Source organism: Camelina sativa, chromosome 14, assembly GCF_030686135.1.
Source record: "Camelina sativa cultivar CO46 ecotype springtype chromosome 14, ASM3068613v1".
NCBI classification, from domain to species: Eukaryota; Viridiplantae; Streptophyta; class Magnoliopsida; order Brassicales; family Brassicaceae; genus Camelina; species Camelina sativa.
In genome coordinates this window covers 7,473,253-7,491,921 of record NC_141893.1, presented here as the reverse complement: position 1 = coordinate 7,491,921, position 18,669 = coordinate 7,473,253, and the positions used below count along the sequence as shown (strand labels likewise).

General features: G+C 38.2%; 2 protein-coding genes and 2 pseudogenes across 10 annotated transcripts; 2 read left to right on the top strand and 2 right to left on the bottom strand.

The window, feature by feature from the left end:
- Positions 1 to 1,006: 1,006 nt before the first annotated feature.
- LOC104743354 (uncharacterized) lies at positions 1,007 to 3,049 on the top strand (annotated as a pseudogene). The gene is made up of 2 exons (XR_015580036.1): positions 1,007 to 1,082; positions 1,165 to 3,049. The product of XR_015580036.1 is annotated as an uncharacterized LOC104743354 (transcript).
- Positions 3,050 to 3,860: 811 nt separating this feature from the next.
- LOC104740442 (uncharacterized) lies at positions 3,861 to 7,796 on the bottom strand. 2 transcript variants are annotated; one of them, XM_087484475.1, is made up of 9 exons: positions 7,556 to 7,796; positions 6,979 to 7,146; positions 6,658 to 6,832; positions 6,233 to 6,342; positions 5,253 to 6,107; positions 4,904 to 5,038; positions 4,408 to 4,686; positions 4,264 to 4,320; positions 3,861 to 4,152 (listed from the first exon to the last, which is right to left on the bottom strand). In XM_087484475.1, exons 2-9 carry the CDS (start codon positions 7,099 to 7,101, stop codon positions 4,012 to 4,014), a joined length of 1,875 nt encoding a protein of 624 aa, XP_087340601.1. In that variant the 5' UTR covers positions 7,102 to 7,146; positions 7,556 to 7,796; the 3' UTR covers positions 3,861 to 4,011. The 2 variants fall into 2 exon arrangements, with proteins under 2 accessions (XP_087340601.1, XP_087340602.1); XM_087484476.1 differs by having other exon boundaries at positions 5,253 to 6,029; positions 7,556 to 7,795.
- Positions 7,797 to 8,119: 323 nt separating this feature from the next.
- LOC104740440 (protein ELF4-LIKE 4 pseudogene) lies at positions 8,120 to 9,520 on the bottom strand (annotated as a pseudogene). 3 transcript variants are annotated; one of them, XR_015580038.1, is made up of 2 exons: positions 9,390 to 9,520; positions 8,120 to 8,699 (listed from the first exon to the last, which is right to left on the bottom strand). The product of XR_015580038.1 is annotated as a protein ELF4-LIKE 4 pseudogene, transcript variant X2 (transcript). The 3 variants fall into 3 exon arrangements; XR_015580037.1 differs by lacking the exon at positions 9,390 to 9,520 and adding an exon at positions 9,176 to 9,313; XR_015580039.1 differs by lacking the exon at positions 9,390 to 9,520 and adding an exon at positions 8,800 to 8,906.
- Positions 9,465 to 18,196, top strand: LOC104740441 (uncharacterized). 4 transcript variants are annotated; one of them, XM_087484472.1, is made up of 18 exons: positions 9,465 to 9,617; positions 9,702 to 10,284; positions 10,365 to 10,734; positions 10,828 to 10,902; positions 11,035 to 11,097; positions 11,224 to 11,409; positions 11,490 to 12,119; positions 12,220 to 12,954; positions 13,055 to 13,336; positions 13,496 to 13,648; positions 13,928 to 14,331; positions 14,664 to 15,135; positions 15,345 to 15,662; positions 16,012 to 16,762; positions 16,844 to 16,902; positions 17,101 to 17,565; positions 17,659 to 17,697; positions 17,838 to 18,196. In XM_087484472.1, exons 2-18 carry the CDS (start codon positions 9,929 to 9,931, stop codon positions 18,021 to 18,023), a joined length of 5,544 nt encoding a protein of 1,847 aa, XP_087340598.1. In that variant the 5' UTR covers positions 9,465 to 9,617; positions 9,702 to 9,928; the 3' UTR covers positions 18,024 to 18,196. The 4 variants fall into 4 exon arrangements, with proteins under 4 accessions (XP_087340598.1, XP_087340597.1, XP_087340599.1 ...); XM_087484473.1 differs by lacking the exon at positions 9,465 to 9,617 and having other exon boundaries at positions 9,673 to 10,284; positions 10,365 to 10,510; positions 10,591 to 10,734; XM_087484474.1 differs by lacking the exons at positions 9,465 to 9,617; positions 9,702 to 10,284 and having other exon boundaries at positions 10,593 to 10,734; positions 12,220 to 12,642; positions 12,761 to 12,954.
- The last annotated feature ends 473 nt before the right edge of the window (positions 18,197 to 18,669 follow it).

Sequence of the window (18,669 nt, the reverse complement as noted above, 5' to 3'; positions counted from 1 at the left end):
TAAAGATTAACTTTGTAAATAAATATAATTTAAATGGTAGAACACAAAAATGTACTTCAAAAATGTTAATGTAGATGTTGCTTTCAAATAAACCAGAATATCTATTCTGACAACTCTGACAACTTGATACAACAGATATTGTTTTTGTGGTTAATGATGCTTTTGATCCCAACTTCCATACCTGGATTTAGGTTCCATCTTATGCAAAAAACATATTGATTTATTTTACCATTTCAGGTTGGTGCAATGGCAGCACCAAGTGAAATAGACTACGAGTATATCAACTATTTTGTGGTAAGTAAGTATTCTATCTTCACACATCCTTGTAGAAAAGAGTTTCAGAGCATCCTTTGAGCACAACTTGCTGCATCTCAAGATTATTCGAGTTTTTCTCTAAAAAGTGGAATATTGTATAAGGTGAATTGATTTGATAATTGAGTGTTTTACCTATTGTAAAGTGACACATTCATAACTAAATGATTTTTTACCTATTATGATAACGTGACATAGTTTCTAAATTTTGATGTATTCAGACGTGAAGTTTTCTTGATCAAATCAGTAGATACTACACCATTACTCCAGTTGTTCTTACTCATAAGTCATAAGTTGTAAGTTTGGATGTCTCTCTCATTTCTCTAATGCATTTAATGTGTCAACATTAAGAGTTGGAGCAGAGTAACACTTGGCACATTGCAAAGTGGAGAAATTCCATATCTCCTAAGCAAATTTCTTATCAACTTGAATTATTTTGATTCCAAATTAAAATTACTCTTTTTAATTGCAATTAAGTATTGTAGATAATTTCAGTCGCAGTTAAAACAAATAAATTATTGTATTTTGAATTTTTTTTTCCAAAATGTACTTCAGAATTAAACCAACATAAATTGTACCATAACCGAAATAAAAGGCATAAACCGATTTATTGCCTCTTTCTTTCTTTTTTTTTTTTTTTTTAATCAGACGAATGACTTCAAGTATATTTGGTTTATGCCTTTTAAACTCTGCCATAACCGAAATATTTCGCCTTATAAACTCTGCCATATTTGCTAAAGTCTCCAAATCTAAAGACTCTCTTCATCGAGGTATGGTTCCCAAAGAAAAGAAAAAAAAATTCAGTTATACATTCTTAAAATCTCCAATATCTAATCCTCTTTCTTTCTTCAGGGTCCCTTGCACTATAATTATCATTTGGACGATGATGATGATGAAGAACCTGTTTTTGAGTAGTTCCCTTTAAACCTAATTTAGGATCTGTGTTTGACAGATTTGGTACAAGTATATTCACATGGAAGAGATGCTTGGGAATATCGCCGGGGCTAGACAAATATTCGAGCGGTGGATGAAGGATGGGTCACCCGATCAACAAGGTTGGCTCTTGTTTATTAAATTCGAACTTAGGTATAACGAAATCGACCGTGCACGATCACTCTACGATGGACTTGTTCTTTGGCATCCGAAAGTTTCCACTTACATTCGATACGCTAAGTTCGAGATGAAAGGAGGTGAAACTGCGCGTGCAAGGAATGTGTACGAACGCGCCATCGAGGTGTTTGCGGACGATGAAGAACTCTTTGTGGCTTTTGCTGAATTCGAAGAAGGCTGCAAGGAAGTGGAACGAGCTAGGTGTATCTACAAGTTTGCTCTGGATCAAATTCCTAAAGGAAGAGCAGAGGGTTTGTATAAGAAGTTTGTTGCGTTTGAGAAACAGTATGGTGATAAGGAAGGGATTGAGGACGCCATCGTTGGCAAGACAAGGTTTGAATATGAAGATGAAGTAAGGAAGAACCCTCTGAACTACGATTCGTGGTTCGATTACCTTAGGCTAGAAGAGAGTGTAGGGAACAAAGATAGGATCAGAGAAATCTACGAGAGGGCTATTGCTAATGTTCCACCGGCAGAGGAGAAACGGTACTGGCAGAGATATATCTATCTTTGGATTAATTATGCACTCTTTGAAGAGATTGAAACTGAAGATGTGGAGTGTACGCGACTTGTATACAGAGAATGCCTCAAGCTTATCCCTCACGCCAAAGTTTCTTTTGCTAAAATATGGTTGCTCGCTGCACAGTTTGAGATAAGGCAATTAAATCTCACTGGTGCTCGGCGGATATTAGGTAATGCGATTGGAAAAGCTCCAAAAGACAAGATATTCAAGAAGTACATTGAGATGGAACACGATCTGGGAAACGTAGATAGGTGTAGAAAACTATATCAACGGTATCTTGAATGGTCTCCTGAGAACTGCTATGCTTGGACCAAGTTTGCTGAGTTAGAAAGGCCCCTTGCTGAAACAGAGCGAGCTAGAGCCATATTTGAACTTGCAATATCTCAGCCTGCTCTTGACATGCCCGAGGTGCTGTGGAAGGCATACATTGATTTTGAGATATCACAAGGGGAAGTAGAGAGGACACGAGCTTTATATGAGCGACTCTTAGACCGTACAAAGCATTACAAGGTCTGGGTTAGTTTTGCAAAGTTTGAAGCGCAACAACAAGAAGATGATGTTACAGACTGCATCAGACGTGCTAGAGCGGTTTTCGACAGAGCCAACACGTATTACAAGGACTGCACACTGGATCTGAAAGAAGAACGTGCGTCACTATTGGAAGATTGGCTGAACATGGAGACGAGCTTTGGTAAGCTAGGAGATGTTGATCTCGTTCGACCGAAGCTCCCTAGGAAGCTCAAGAAGAGAAAGGCCATCACTACAGAAGACGGTTCTACAGAGTACGAAGAATACTTTGATTGTGTTTTCCCAGAAGAATCGCAGACTAAGAATCTCAAGCTTGTTGAGGCTGCATATAAATGGAAGAAGCAGAGGCTTGCTGCTGTTGCTTCGTAAGATTCAAGATTAATGGTTTTTTCTTTTTCTTTCTTGAGTTTATATCAACAAAACAATACGGTTATAGCTGTTGTATTCTTCAGTTGAAGTCCATCTTTTTTCTTTTATGAGATATTCCGATGTATATGAGGATGATGTACATTATGCAAGAGTCTAAATATATACATTGGCGCAATTTGATTTTATAAGTATTTTTTTGTTGTTGTTTTTTTTGTCGTCAAAGCTCCATATAGTTCTTTTATTGTTGCTTAGGGGACATAAATTGGTCATATTTTGGGAGAAATAGTGCATATAAAATCTATGGCAACACCGTTTGATACTGTCTTTTGCAGTGGTTACTTCTTGGAGAAGGTAAAACTGTCTTTATGTTAACTGTCAACCACCGGACGATTGTAGAATATATATATAAGTGGGATTTCAGCAAGCGTATATGGATCATATTATAGTACTATATTATTATCAATACAAGTGGGATGAAAGGAGATACAGAGACAATTCAATATCAAGTAAGCTCTTTAGTCTTTGTAACTGGACGAGCTTCTCGTCTTGAAAGAAATCTCCTCCAGGGCCAAATTTAAAACATACTTCCAAGGCACTACAACAAGCCAGTGAAATGGTCTGCTAGATCATATTTCTAATACAATGTTTGAGATTAGTTTTATTATTATTTTTTTTTTGGTCGGATGAGATTAGTTTTATTATTGATGTAAAGGTTGTCGTTCATTGTCAAAATTGATTAAACCCAAAGATGTGACTTTTCACTTGCAACCTTTGTGTTCACGTTCTTTTGTGAACCATCGCGTCGTTTATATCTTCTCCCATCTCTACGATGCAACCTATGCGATTTTTGCCCTCTCACATCCATTGGTTTTATATATAAAAATTAATTCGGTACGGTCTTTGTGGTGGGATCCGACCATCTAGTTTGGTTCGATACTAAACGCTGCGTTTTAAACGTTACTAGTCTACTGGAATATGCTTTTTCAACTTTCAACATTTCGCACGAAAACGCATAGAGTAAAGGAACCAACCATCTCATATCAATTCCAATAACACCAGTTAGTAATCCGGTTTAAATCACAAAAGCTACCTTTAAGTCTACAAAATCCAAACTAAAAGAGCAGAGTTAATCTCACATCCAGGCCAGTCAATTTATACGAAACGAAACGCTACAAGAAACCATTTCTTGATGATCCCTTCACTACTACTCTACTACCCTTGCGAACCGGTGACTGTTTCTGAGCAAGCTCTCTTACCTGCAACATAATGTGTGTAGGAATGGCCATTGACCCCTGTTTATTTGGACCTCCCTGCAAAGACACGACCATTCACTGGTTTAGTCTAACACCAAATACTATAATTATACGTTAACTTGACTCTGTTTTATGTTTTAAAAAAAAATCATCTCGGTAAGTGCTAACCATCCTGTTTGACGGAGTTTGAGAAAAGCATGCTCTCCGTAAATTTCGCCATTTGTCCTATCATGAGAGACAGTTGTAGTGTTAGCGAACAAAAAAACCAAGAGGACTAATAATAGAGGCAGTTCATAGTTATGTGGAACCAACCTTGAGATCCACAGGGGTACGGTACACGAATGATGAAAATGAAACCTTTTTGATCTCAGACCATTTCCCTACTCCATATTTCGTCACACCTTCGACAAGTTTTTCAACTTCAGTGACAGTCCAAGCTCGATGATGCTTCCTTCTAATTCCACTTTGCGTGATTGGTAGATCAACGCGATTATTATCATCTGAGCTCTCTCCAGATGAATCTAAGTTCTCTGAATCCATGTAGTCTTGATCCACCTCATTAGAAATTGGTTTTAAATGGCCCTTACTGCTCTGATAACCAAAAGAGATAAAGCAGTGAGCAACTGTGTCATACCAGAAATCCAAGTAATTTGGCATATAAAATTGCAAATTGAGAATGAGAATGAGACCATTTTCCTAAAGTTTAAGGATATCTTTCGATAGATAAAATTGCAAAAATATTATTGACAAAATTGTATCCACTATGATAGAAATGGTTAAGTCATATAAAATGCTTAAGTGATCTTACTTCTTTCTTGACAGGTCCAGAAGCAGATTTGACACCTGAAACTCGGTTCACATCATTGTTCCACTGAGATGGGCTTAGATTCAGGTTACTCTTGTCTGGAGTAGCTTTCACCTCCCATGACTTGGAATGAAATTCCTATAAAATGTTCAGGTAAACTACGTTATTCTTAATTACCTTGCAGCTGCCAGCACAATAAAAGATAATTTCTTCTTTATTCCTTTTTTTCCAGTGTGTAACAAAAGGCATAGATCATCTAGCACGGACCAGATATATAGAAAGATTTTATAGGCTCGTATAAAAAGGAATGGGTTAATTAAGATATTGAAGGGCATGAGCAACAGAGACATACCCCAAGTGCCATTATGTTTTCTCTTGGACGGCTTCTCCTTACATGAGAAACATAGGGAACCTGAATTCTGGAACCAGCAAGGGGTACCATCCTGGTGACAACAACTCTCCCTCCTGAAGAAACGGCTTCAATAGAGCTCTGATCTTTTGAAGGGATCATTGACTCATCACTTTGCTGTTTTTCACTGGGTTTTGAAATTTCTTCAATGTATCTTCTAGTACGCTTCCTAACTCTTTTCGCAGACCTATCTTCACCTTCAAAATCTTCATTCCCAAAATAATGGTCCACAAAAGTCTCAACAGGACTACGCCCAAGATCACTTGAATGTCCCTTTAAGCAATCAGGCCTAGATGGCGTATCTTTGCTTTCCATAGCTCTTGATTCATCTACTGTATCGTTGCTAAAAGCATCACTTGTATCTTGACCTCCACCAACCAGTTTGTTATCATAAATTGCCAGGCTAGTTGTTGGAACAATACATGAATCAATCATTCCCATTGTGATCCTCCTTTTCAGCCATTGTTTGCTCTTGCAAGTAGTTTCACGACCAAACTTTGCTCTGATTGTATCTTGTAATGATTTGATTGAAAGATTATCCAAGCATATCTCGCCTGCTACTCTAGAAACTTCAGGTTTAGACGCAGCAGTTGACAATGCAGGTTCTTTAGGACTACCTGTAGCATTTGAGTATGGTAACACATCCCTACATTGATGCATACTGCATCCATTTGATGGAAAACGAACTGGCTCCCGCAGCAAAGCCTCGGATTGGACTTCCTGCACATTAGAAATCTGAAATTTGGTCTCCGGAAGAGCAAAAAGCATCTGAGATTCATATATCAATTCTTCTTTAGACTGCAAAAGTTTCAAAGGCGACGTAAAATTGATGGATTAAACATCCATCTGATACAAGATAGTTATCATAAAAGAAACAAATATTAGAAATTTCTGTTTCTAGAATTTGAAGAAAGAAAACAGACCTTAAGTCGAGAATTCAAATTTTCTGTATATGCCTCTGCAGTTTCTGACTGAAATAAGCCCGGATCAAAAATTTCTGTATATGCTTCTGCAGTTTCCGGCTCATATAAGCCTGGATTCAATAGCTGAGTTAGATAAGCCAAGAGGCACAAATGATTGCAAACTACAAGAGAACTGACAGTCGTAGAGATCATATAGGGATGCAGCAGGAAACACATTTACACAAAAGTCAAGTCAGACCTCCTACATTGCAAGTAATCCAATAAATACCTTTTTCGTGCAGTCCTAAGGAATTCTACCCGGTATTTCGTGTATGCAATTAGTCTTTCCAAACAATATAGGCACATTAGACGGATTAAACTAAGAAAGGCTCTAACAAGAGAGATTCAACATGTAATATATAAGCTAAGAGTGAAAAGGACCAGACCTTCAAAACATTCTAGCTGCAGAAATTGAGAAGGTGAACCTTCGTCGGGAATGTACTCCTCAGTCTGTATTGGATCTGGCAAAACAGGCATATCATTCTCATTCTTCTCAAGTAACTCTTTGACCTCCAACATCTCTTCATCAGTTGCAGGAACTAGTCTCCCATCTCCTGCAACCTAAAGCATTCACATAACCAATCTCATATAAGATACCGAAAAGCTAAAACTTGTAATCGCAGTAGTCAGAAATCTCAATTCCAGGACCAGCAAAAACATCATGTTTCTCTATTCTATAGCTCTAAGATACACATTTATGAACATACCCGGACAAGCTTGTACGCAACAGGATTTCCAGTTTGTTTTGTTGAAGAAAGTGATCTACTTCTTGACTCAAGAAAAGTACTGTCTTGAAGCATCTCTTCATAGTCTTCCACAGTTCCAAACATTGTTTCCAAATATTAATCTACCAAATGCAGCTTCATGCGAACAAACTGAAATCCCAAAAACAGATGGAATAAGGAAATAAACTTATCTACTGTACAATATACTGTCAAAAAATAGAAACAAATCTTACACAATACCATAACTTTATACTGAAAATTCTAGTTTCACCTTTGGAAAACTTTAAAGAGAGAAGCAACAATAATACATCTTCTAAATAAATGAAAAAGTTTCCAATTTTTTTTTGGGGGTAAACCAAAGGTCGTAAATTTGAGCTACGTTTTTACAAATTTGCATGTTAAGAGTCCTCACAGTCATGGTTTTGACAGATTCTACTAAGTTTAACTCCGAATACACTAAATCTAACAAACCCCAATATTGAATTTTCAGGCTAGAAACATGAAAAGTAACAAAAAACATCAAAAACCTCAGTAAACGAGTAGTACAGAAGCGAGTTACCAGAGAAAGTAGAACGCGAACGGAGAAGAAAAAACTAAACTTTCCAGTGAACTCGAAATTTCATCGGAGGAGAAGCTTCTTGACTAAGCAAAAAAGTTGGGAAATTTAGAAAATTTTTGCTCTGCTCTTTTTTTTTTTTTTTTTTTTGGCTCGCTTTCGCCTTTTTTTCCTTTTCCCTAATAGGCTAATACACTGCAGCAGCACAGGTCCGGATTCCAAAGTTTTTTATTCACTCGATTTCAGAATGCCAATTGGGATCCGCATAGTTTTGCGGGAAGCTACTAGATGTTGCCACGTCATCAAATAACGAAATATCTGCCGAAAAAAGAGCGAACTACGTTCCGTCCTTACCCTCGTGCACTACGACTGCGTGCCGTCTCACATTTCCGGATTCGAGTTACGTGTCGTCTTAAAGTTCAACAAATTAAATTGCACACATGAAATTCTCGCATGGTTTGAATTGCATACACCAACAGGCAATGATTGAGATCAATGAAAGAAGAATCAAATCGAAATGTTTGTGTAAACTTTAAAACAAGTTTCTTCAATGTATAAAACCAACAATAACTTAAGAAGAGCTCTTATAAAACTGAGAATCAACTTTGATATAGGATGTAACACTATCATTTCAACAAAGATATTACAATAGTAGAACTCTACTTCTTTTCACCTCTCAATCAAATTAGCTCTGGATATATGAATCTACGATACTCAACCTTTGGTGTTCTTGATAAAAAAAAATATACTAACCGGATCTAAATCTCTTTTGGTTAGCTTTCCCATCAGATTTCAAAGTACCACTAGATTCGCCTTCTGATGAAGCATCAACTGATCTTGCAAAAGAATGAGAGAGGTCGCCGTAAAGGCTAGCCACTCTTCTGATATTGTTGTTGAGCTCTTTAATCAGACCCACGTTTCTACTCAAATTATCCGGTTGTTTCGACTCGTGGTTCTGATTGATCTCGTTGATCAGTAAGCGGTTCTGATCCAAAATGTCCTGAACATCCACAAAGCTCTTCTGGAAACCCTGCAACAATTTACCATCCACATTGTGTCTGTCTCCAAATCCTGACAACACATCTCCTTCCATTCCCGGTTTTTTTTACCCGGACAAACCAAAATCTTTGATTGATCCTCTTTATTCCTGTAATGTCAAAGCCAAGAAAGGGATCAAATTTACATAAAACGTTGACTAGAGAAATAGTTTCATCAATAACACACAAGATTATTCTTCATGCGTTGACCTGACCCTATCTTGATTTCAGAGCTATCTATCCTTTAATCTTCTTAACATAAAGATTCCATTAGTACACAGACCTTTTCCAGTTACAAACCAATCTGATTTCAGACAAGATCCCAACAGGACTCAGCTGAAAAAAGTCATGATTCGTACGGGGAAAAACAAAAAAAACACGAGTTTGTTGTTCTTATGAACCAAGAGGGAAAGAGATCTAAAAAGGAAGAAGTAAAAAGCTGTTCCAGAAATAGCAGATAAGATTCGCAATCCTCAATAATACAAAACACCCCGAAACCAAAAACAAATGCATTAATCGACACAATCCTAAGCAAAGACATAACAAATTGAACACAGCCCAGAATTGAAAGGAGTTCCGATCTAACCTTCGGAAGTAGAAAGAAGAATAATAAAAGGTCTGATGACAGATTGGAGATGGAAGTCGAGATTTTTATTCTCGGGAAACAAACAAAGAATCTTTCTTTTTCATCGATAACTTATATGTGACAACAATTATTGGCTACTGTTTACACACACACACACAAAAAAAAAAAATCGACATGTGTCTTTTTGAGACAGAGATATTTGAATTGAACTAACCTTTTGTTTCAAAAAATTTTCCCCTTTAAAAAAAAAAGATCTTTTTTGCCTGTACTTGCTCTGAATCTCGATTTTGTTGCAGAGAGATACAGAGGTTAGAGAAGCCAGAGACAATCTGGATCAAATTAATCTGACCCGAAGTTTGAAACCCGACCCGTAAAAGCTTCGTGCTGTTTGTGTCTACTTCGGTTAAACACCATGTCGTTTCAATTACAAATTAAACGACACGTACGTAGGGGTATTCTCGTCACTTACTTTGTCTCACGGTCATCCCTAATACGTTTTTTTTTTTTTTTTTTTTTAATTTCGCAGTTTCTTTCGAGATTCGATCCCGTCACCAAGACCTCGGAATGTTTTTCGCCTCGATCGTCCTCTGATCCCGCCATCTTCGCCTAACTCTAAAAAAACATTTCCCAAACCTCCCTCTCCGGCGAGAATTTCGTGTCGCCGGAGAAATCATCTGACCGACTAATTTACCGGCGGAATTTGTTTCCGTTAACCTAAAACCTACCGGAGTAACTATATTTGGATGATGAGAGATGGATTCGATTCTATGCACGGCACTAGAGGAGATCTGTTGTCAAGGAAATACAGGGATCCCACTCGTTTCTCTCTGGTCACGCCTCTCTCCTCCTCCTCTTTCTCCTTCCGTCAAGTCTCATGTCTGGATAAATCTTCTCGCTGTCCCTCAGCTCCACTTCAAGGCCAAGAACACTGTCTACGAACCATCTGATTCTTCAATTCAACAGCTGGAAGAAGCTCTGAGACTCGATTTGAGGATCGTCGCCAATGAGAAGCTCCGAGGTAACTTCGTTGGCTTGTACGATGCTCAGTCCAATAACACGACCATTTCCGCCATTCAACGCCGCGTTCTTGAGCGCCTTGCTGTTGCTCGGTAAGCGCTAATTCAAATTAAGAGTTTCGAGTTTGTTGCGATGGGTGTGTAAGCATATAATGTCTGTGTTTTGAGTGCAGAGCCAATGGAGTTGCACAAAATCTGCTTGCTAAAGAGTTTGGTATCGAAGGGAGGAACTTCTTCTATATCGTGAAGCATCTTGAGTCTCGAGGTTTAGTTGTTAAGCAACCAGCTATTGTGAGGACAAAGGAAGTTGATGGTGAAGGTGATTCCAAAACCACCTCATGCATTAGCACCAATATGATTTACTTAAGTCGTTACGCCAAGCCTTTGGGTTCCCAGCAGAGGTTTGAGATTTGCAAAGAGGACTCTTTGTTGGACACACCAATGAAGGAGCAAGAGGCTACAAAAGAGGATGATACGCTTATTAAAGATTTTTTACCAGCAATGCAGGCAATTTGTGATAAGCTTGAAGAAGCTAAAGACAAGGTTAGTTACTGCAGAATTATTTCTTTTCTTTCTTTTTTTTTTATCAAGCTGGAGCATTCTTGCTCTATATATACTCATGTCCTTGTAGTGCAGGTTCTAGTTGTCTCGGACGTTAAGCAAGACCTTGGTTATCTGGGATCACATTCAAGGCATAGAGCTTGGAGAAGTGTAAATTTTTTTTTTTTCCCTTATCCTCTTACTTTTCATCAGCTTGGAACTGAATATTTCCAAGCAAAATATGCAAGGAAAAACAGACTTTTAAACTTTAAAAAAAAAAGTGTTTATTTTGGCCAACATCAGGTTTGTCGCCGGTTGACAGATTCTCATGTAGTAGAGGAGTTTGATGCTGTGGTGAACAATAAGGTGAACTACATTGCATTCCATCATTCAAACAGATTTCACCACATATCGTGGCCAGTTGCTTTTTTTTTTCTGGTCGGTTTTGTTTGGATATATAACGAATATTCATGTGGATTGTCCTTTCGGCAGGTTGAACGCTGCCTCCGTTTGTTAAAAAGATTTTCAGCCAAAGATTTCAACTACTCTGGGAAAAAGCAACTTCTAAAATTTGGAAGGAGTATTCAAAAAACAGAACAAACTTTGGAGCTTCCGATAGATAATCAAATTTATGATATGGTTGATGCTGAAGGATCCAAAGGCTTGCCTGTGATGGAGGTAATCGTTTGATTGGTTTGTCTTACATCTTTTTGGTATTCCTAAGGTTGGGGGTTGTGTAGTAATTTTTATTTTACCAGGTATGCGAAAGACTTGGAATTGACAAGAAGAAGAGCTACTCTCGGCTTTATAGTATTTGTTCAAGAGTGGGGATGCATTTACAGGCAGAAAGCCACAAGAAGACTAGAGTATTTCGAGTTTGGACTTCTGGTAATGCTGGGTCCGAGTGTTCTGATCTGTTTCCTGAGAAAGCTGAAATTCTTAGCAGGGAAAATAGTGCACCAGTTAATGATTTTGGCACACCTCATGATACTGGGGGATTGGCTCAGACCTCCATTGAACGCAGTCTTGCAGTTTCTGATGCTGACTTTGCTACACCTGCAAGGTTACCTGATTCTGAAAACAGTTCAGGAGTTCTCCACTTTGCTACACCTGGAAGGTTAACTGATCCGGAAAGCAATTCAGGAGTTGCCAACTATTCCCCATCTAATGCCATAAGAAGAAATGTCCTTACACGCCGTAACTTACAAGAATCATTCCATGAGAGTTGTGATAAGGTTGTTGATGCTACAATGGGGTCCCCTGATTTGGCCTTGTCAGAAATGAACCATCTCGCTCTATCTCAGCTGGTCAAACCAAAGGTGCATCAACCTCAGCCGATTACTGTTGAAAACTCTCGAAGAGAGCGGAGAATACTTGAGCGCTTAAATGTACTTACTGTTCTCTTTATATCGACACTGCATGCCATAATTTATGTATCCTTTTCCCTTCCAACTGACTAATTCTTTCTTCTTTCTTGGCTGGCCAAAGGAGGAGAAATTTGTTGTGAGAGCCGAGCTACATAAATGGCTTCTCAGTCTTGAGAAGGACAGGAGCTCCAAAGTGGATAGGAAAACCATAGACAGAATTCTGAACAGGCTTCAAGAAGAAGGACTCTGCAATTGCATGAACATTAGTGTCCCAAATGTTACTAATTGTGGTCGTAATCGTAGCTCTGTAGTAGTTTTTCATCCATCTGTTCAAAGTCTGACTCCTGACATTATTGGTGAAATTCATAATAAGATTAGGTCTTTTGAACTGGGAGTCCGTGGCCAGAACGTATGGAAGAGGAAAAGTAACGAGCCAATTCCGATATTGAATGACGTTCAGAGAGGTCAAACTAATGTAGACTTGGATGCGCGTGCTAGCAAATCAGGAGCCATGCGAGCCAATGGGTTTGTGCTTGCAAAGATGGTTCGTGTGAAACTCTTACATTGTTTCCTTTGGGACTATTTTAGTTCTTTGCCTAGCTGGGACAATGCCTTTTCGTCTGTACATGATCAGAAATTTGAGAATTTGTTTGCACTTGAAGATGCTTTTAGGGCCATGCCACTCGAACTATTTTTACAAGTTGTTGGATCTACTCAGAAAGCTGATGATATGATGAAGAAATGCAAACAGAACATGCGTCTTTCTGAGCTTTCTGGCGAAGAGTATAAGCTTCTAATGGATACTCTTGCGACTGGGAGATTATCGATGCTTATTGATATTTTACGCCGGTTGAAGGTATTGTTAAATATTAATTAAATATCAACTCAAGTACCATATTTCAGAGAAGTTCGAAAAATGAATAATTCTATTGCCTGTGCCTATTTTTATTTTGTAGTTGATTCAGATGGTAAGTAGTAGACTCAGACGCGATGAAATTGAGGAGAAGTATGCTAATCTAACACATGCAATGGAGCTTAAGCCTTACATAGAGGAACCTGTGTTTGTTGCTGCTACATCCAATGTTATATCTCTTGATTTTCGTCCACGTATTCGACACGATTTTATTCTATCAAATAGAGATGCTGTTGATGAATATTGGCTAACTTTAGAATATTGCTATGCTGCTGCCGATCACAGAGCTGCTAAGCTAGCATTTCCGGGATCTGTTGTACAAGGGGTATAAGTTTGATCTTTTATATTATGGCTTATTATATGTATAACAGTTTGAGTCCATAAAACTAAATTATCATAACCTACCTAAAATATGTAAGTGTGTTACGGTTGTGTAGTTATGTTAGGTATTCAGAAAACTGTTTCTAACTGACAGTTCTTCTAGGTTTTCCGTTTCCGCTCTTGGGCCTCAGATTGTGTCATGACAACGGAACAGCGTGCTAAGCTCTTACAGCGCATTGCAAACGATGAGAAGGAAAAACTCTCATTCAAAGAGTGTGAGAAAATTGCTAAGGATCTGAATCTGGCCTTAGAGCAGGTAAAGATATGTTTTTTGTGTGTGCTGTATATTGTCTAGGTCACCTGCCTGAAAAAAAAATTATTTATGACCAGGTGGTACTTTGCCAAATAATTTTCTTATTGTCCTTGATCTTAGAGATCATGCCAGACTCTTGATTTCTTCAATGTTTCAGCTTGATTTCCGATTTTAAGCTTTCTCATCTCTGGTCCATGAACAGAGACTGACCTGAATGTTCTCTTTTTTTCCTCTTGTTTTTTTGGGGTGAGGTAGCTTATAGTTTTTGGTTGCATACTCCAGGTTATGCACGTCTATCATGCGAAGCATGGAAGACGCGTGAAATCCAAATCGAAAGATAAATATTTAACTGTAGATAATAGCCCTTGTTCATCTTCCGGGAAAAGAAAAAGAGCAACTCTCGTAAAGACTACAGGAGAAGGTATCAGATCCATGATAGTAGATGGAGAAAAGGTTCTAAATTCTGATGCCGTTGATGCCTCAAATAGTGAGAATTTTCAAAATTCATTGGAAGAGGACCAGACCCCCATTCCGATGCATCAGGAGCATAGTCACCAAGAAAATGCAGAGATCAGGGATCTTACTGAAGATGAAGGCCAGTGTTCTTCTATTATCAACCAGCATGCAAGTTCAAAGACCACATCAACTTCTTCACAAAGATTTTGGTGGACAGATGAGGCTGACAGGTACTTGACACATCCAATGAAAATTCGGTAGTATATCTGTATGTTTATATGAATGCTGTTCATATATCAATTTGTTTTCGTTGTAAACGTCCAATGTAATGTTGGTTTTAGGAGTCTCTCTTCAGGGAATTCATACCCCAGAGGAGGGTCAATAGTCAATACCTCAGGAGTTCCTTAACTGAGTCAATTTTGATGAGCTCATGTTTTTTTATCGCCAATTAACTTCTATATGATTGAGTGTTCAGTCGTGCATTCTTTAAACCTCTCAAATCTTTTAAGATCGTATTATATCTGATTGATTTGCACCACTGACACAATTATTTTCTTGTCAGGAAATTGTTGACTCAATATGTTAGACACCGTGCAGCTCTTGGGGCGAAATTTCATGGAGTAATATGGGCTTCAGTTCCAGAACTGCCTGCCTCTCCTTTAGCTTGCAAGCGAAGGGTTCAAATATTGATGAAGAATGATAAATTTCGGAAGGCAATCATGAGGCTTTGCAATCTGCTAAGTGAGCGTTGTGCAAAACATCTTGAGACAAAACAGAAATATTTACCAGAGAGCAACAAGTCACATGTTCTTGTTAGACATATATCCCCTGCAGCTGGTGGAACGGATTCTGGTTCTGTTGAGCATGGTAAAGATATATGTTCTGATGAAGAAAAATGGGATGACTTCAATGAAAAGAGTATAAGTCAAGCATTTAATGATGTTCTTGAGCTCAAGAAGATGGCTAAACTGGTGGCCCCTAAACGGACGAGACCTGGCTCTCGGGAATGGTCAAACAGAGATATAGTCGAAGAGGTGCATCCTTATTTCTTAATTTTCTTTTGTGTGACATCCTCACAATTTCTTGACCTTACTGTGACGTTTCACTTTTATTGCTGCAACCCTTCATACATCATTTTGCTGGAAACATGTGCCATCTCATTCACCCTGATCTGGAAGGTCTCAATTTCAGTGATTTTTTCGCTTTTGGCAATTTAAGATAAACTAAAATTATGAACTCGCAGGGGAGTGAAATGGTTCCACCTTCAATTCATTCAGAAGACATTCACAATGTGTCTGTGGATCAAGTTAAAGATACATCTCGACGATCTGGATATTATCGCCTTCATCAAAATGTTAAGCCTGCAGATGAAAAGGACAATGGTAGTATACAAGTACGGAAATCTCTGGCAGTTTCTACTGCTGCAGAACTGTTAAAGCTTGTCTTTCTGAGTATGCCTACCGCACCTGGTATGCCAAATTTGCTGGAAGATACCTTACGACGTTATTCGGAGAGAGACCTCTTTACAGCCTATAGCTACCTCCGAGACAAAAAATTCCTGGTAAAATTACCTATTACTTTCCTGTTGCTGTGTTAAAATTTCTGGTTTGTTATATGCTTATCGGTTGTTTGAAGAGGCATAGGAGTGTCCATGTGAAGTTCTATTTCAATAGCATAGCATGTTTAGTTATTAAGTATCATCTTTTCTTCATTTTTTTTGGTTCGGTGTTGCTGTCACAACCACACAATGTGCATGCTTGATGTTTGAATGAGATGGTGAATAAGAATCAGTTTTCTTCACCTTACTTTGATATTTCACTTTGAATCAATTTTATTTGTTTGTTTAGGCAAACTTAATAACTTTATTTGTAAGAGAAAACTGAAAAGTCTTTTGTATGAAATTGTTCCAGGTTGGTGGAAGTGGTGGACAGCCGTTTGTGCTTTCTCAAAACTTCTTGCATAGTATTTCAAAGTCTCCATTCCCAGTTAATACTGGGAAAAGAGCAGCCAAGTTCTCCAGCTGGCTTCTCGAACGTGAAAGAGACCTTATGTCTGGGGCAGTCGCTCTTACTTCAGATTTGCAATGTGGCGATATTTTAAATTTCTTTTCGTTGATTTCTTCTGGTGAACTCTCTATATCTGTATCCTTACCTGAAGAAGGTGTTGGAGAGCCTGGAGATCGAAGAGGTTTAAAACGTAGGGCTGATGACATAGAAGAATCTGAAGGTGACAGTGCTAAGAAATTAAAGCTACTAGGTGAAGGTGAAATCAACTTCCGAAAGGAAAAGGGTTTCCCTGGTATAGCAGTATCTGTTCGACGTGTAACTCTACCAGCAGCTAATACAATACAGTTGTTTAAAGATGATGACTCTCGCACTGGTGAACTTCATTTCAAGTCGGAAGAAACGAATAATGGCTGTGATTCTGATGACATGAAAGAAATTTTTAACTCTACGGATTTTACTGTCGTACCAAGCAGTCTAGGTGATTCTCCCTGGCAAGTGATGGCCAGTTTTACTAATTGCATTATGTCCGAATCAGCAGGTGAGGAAGTGAGTATATCCAGTCCCAGGGTTTTTGAAACCGTTTCCAATGCCCTTCAGAAGGCTGGCGACCAAGGTTTAAGCATTGAAGAAGTCCACCGTCTTATTGATATCTCAAGTAAGCATCAGGCAAAGTTCTTTAACAGGCTTTGACTTTTGCATGTCGTGATGAATTTAACCTCTGTTTATTCATCTGCAGGCCAAGGAATTTGTGACTGCATTGTAGATGTACTTCAAACATTTGGGGTAGCTTTAAAGGTTTGTACTATTATTTCTTACTTGACAAACATCGTTGCCTTTATAAAGAAGAAAGTTGCAGTGCTTGGTTTACTAGTTCTCCTTTCCTGGATTGTGTACTCTGTTCATGTTACATCATTTTACTTTTCGGACTGGGAACTATGTTTATGTTACATCGTTTTACAAGTTAATTTTTTAACCAGACACTATCTTATTTAGGTAAATGGATATAATAGCTTGCGTGTTGTCCATTCCTTCTACGAATCAAAATACTTCTTGACATTGGAGGAGGGTGGAACTTCCCAAAAAGGTCCACAGACTCTACCAGTGAACTACCTGGAAAGAGCTGTTGGGGAACATAGGTCAACAGATGTTATTGCTAGCGGCTACAGTACTTCACAGGACAAGCAAGAGCATCTCGCTGGGAATAGCGTTCACAAGGTTACAATACTTAACCTTCCTGAAATGGCTCAAACGAGCGGTTCGCACGAAGCATCTATCAAAGCTCCATCTGTTACTTTTGGAACGAGTATTGAGGGTGAAACAAAGGGTCCAACTTCTGGAAAGTCACCTGTGCCTATATTTCCATGGGTAAACGCAGATGGGTCAATAAATAAAGTTGTCTTTGATGGACTAGTTCGCCGTGTTCTTGGTACCGTGATGCAAAACCCTGGTATTCTAGAGGTAGATACTTCTCCATTTCTCACCCGATAAGCTCATACCATCATGGTTTCAAGCTCTATGAAAATACTAATCAAAACATTTCATTTGTGGCAGGACGAGATCATAAACTTAATGGACATACTAAATCCTCAGGTAAACCCATATCTCTTTTTCTTGTGGTTTCATCTACTGACTAATCAAAATCTCTTAAAACACTTCGTCTCGTTTCAATATTCGAACTGTGTGTTTGCTCTGTGATAACACTCTGTAACTTTTATGCTTTTCAATCTCAGAGCTGTAGAAAGCTTCTGGAGCTGATGACACTCGACGGGTATATGAGAGTGAAGGAAATGGTGCAAACCAAATTCACGGGTCCTCCGTCTCTATTAGCCGGTCTTCTCTCAAGCGGTCCAAGAAAACCGGAGCTTATCCGCCGGAAACACTTCTTCGCCAACTCCACGGGACTCTTTGCCTTGTAATATTGTAAAATCTCTCTCTAGTTCAGAGAGTCTTCTACACCATGCAATAAATTATTAATGTTATATGACTTATATATACTAGTAGTTTTTGTGATTTGAAAGTGTGCAGTTTGTTGTAATTGCACAGATATAGGTTCTTGATGGTTGGTTTAATGATTAATTCTCTTTCTAGATTCATGGTGCCGGATCCATATCCCTATTATATATAGTAGGTTTTTTGTAGTTCAGGTAAACCATACAAGAGACCAACAAAATTCCGTCTAGTTTGTATAGTTTACTTAGCTAACCAATAATTGTTAAGGCTTAATCTGTATGTTAGATATAAAAAAACAAAATAGTAGCATAGTTGTAAGAATCAAGGGAGAAACAAAATTTGAGCAGAATTAAAAAACAATTGAAAAAAAAAAAAAAAACGTGAAAATATGGAGTACAAATGACATGTAAATCAGCAGAATCTTCTTTTATAAAAGCGAGATCACAACAACACTGCACACACTATTCATCACTTCAGTAACGAAACTGTTTGACTTTTTTTTTTTTTTTTTTTTTTTAATTTGTAAAGAAAAAAAAAAGCAAAAATTATCTGATGTAAATGGTGAAAACAAAAAACAAAACATAAAAAAATGTTAATTGTAATTGAGGTTTG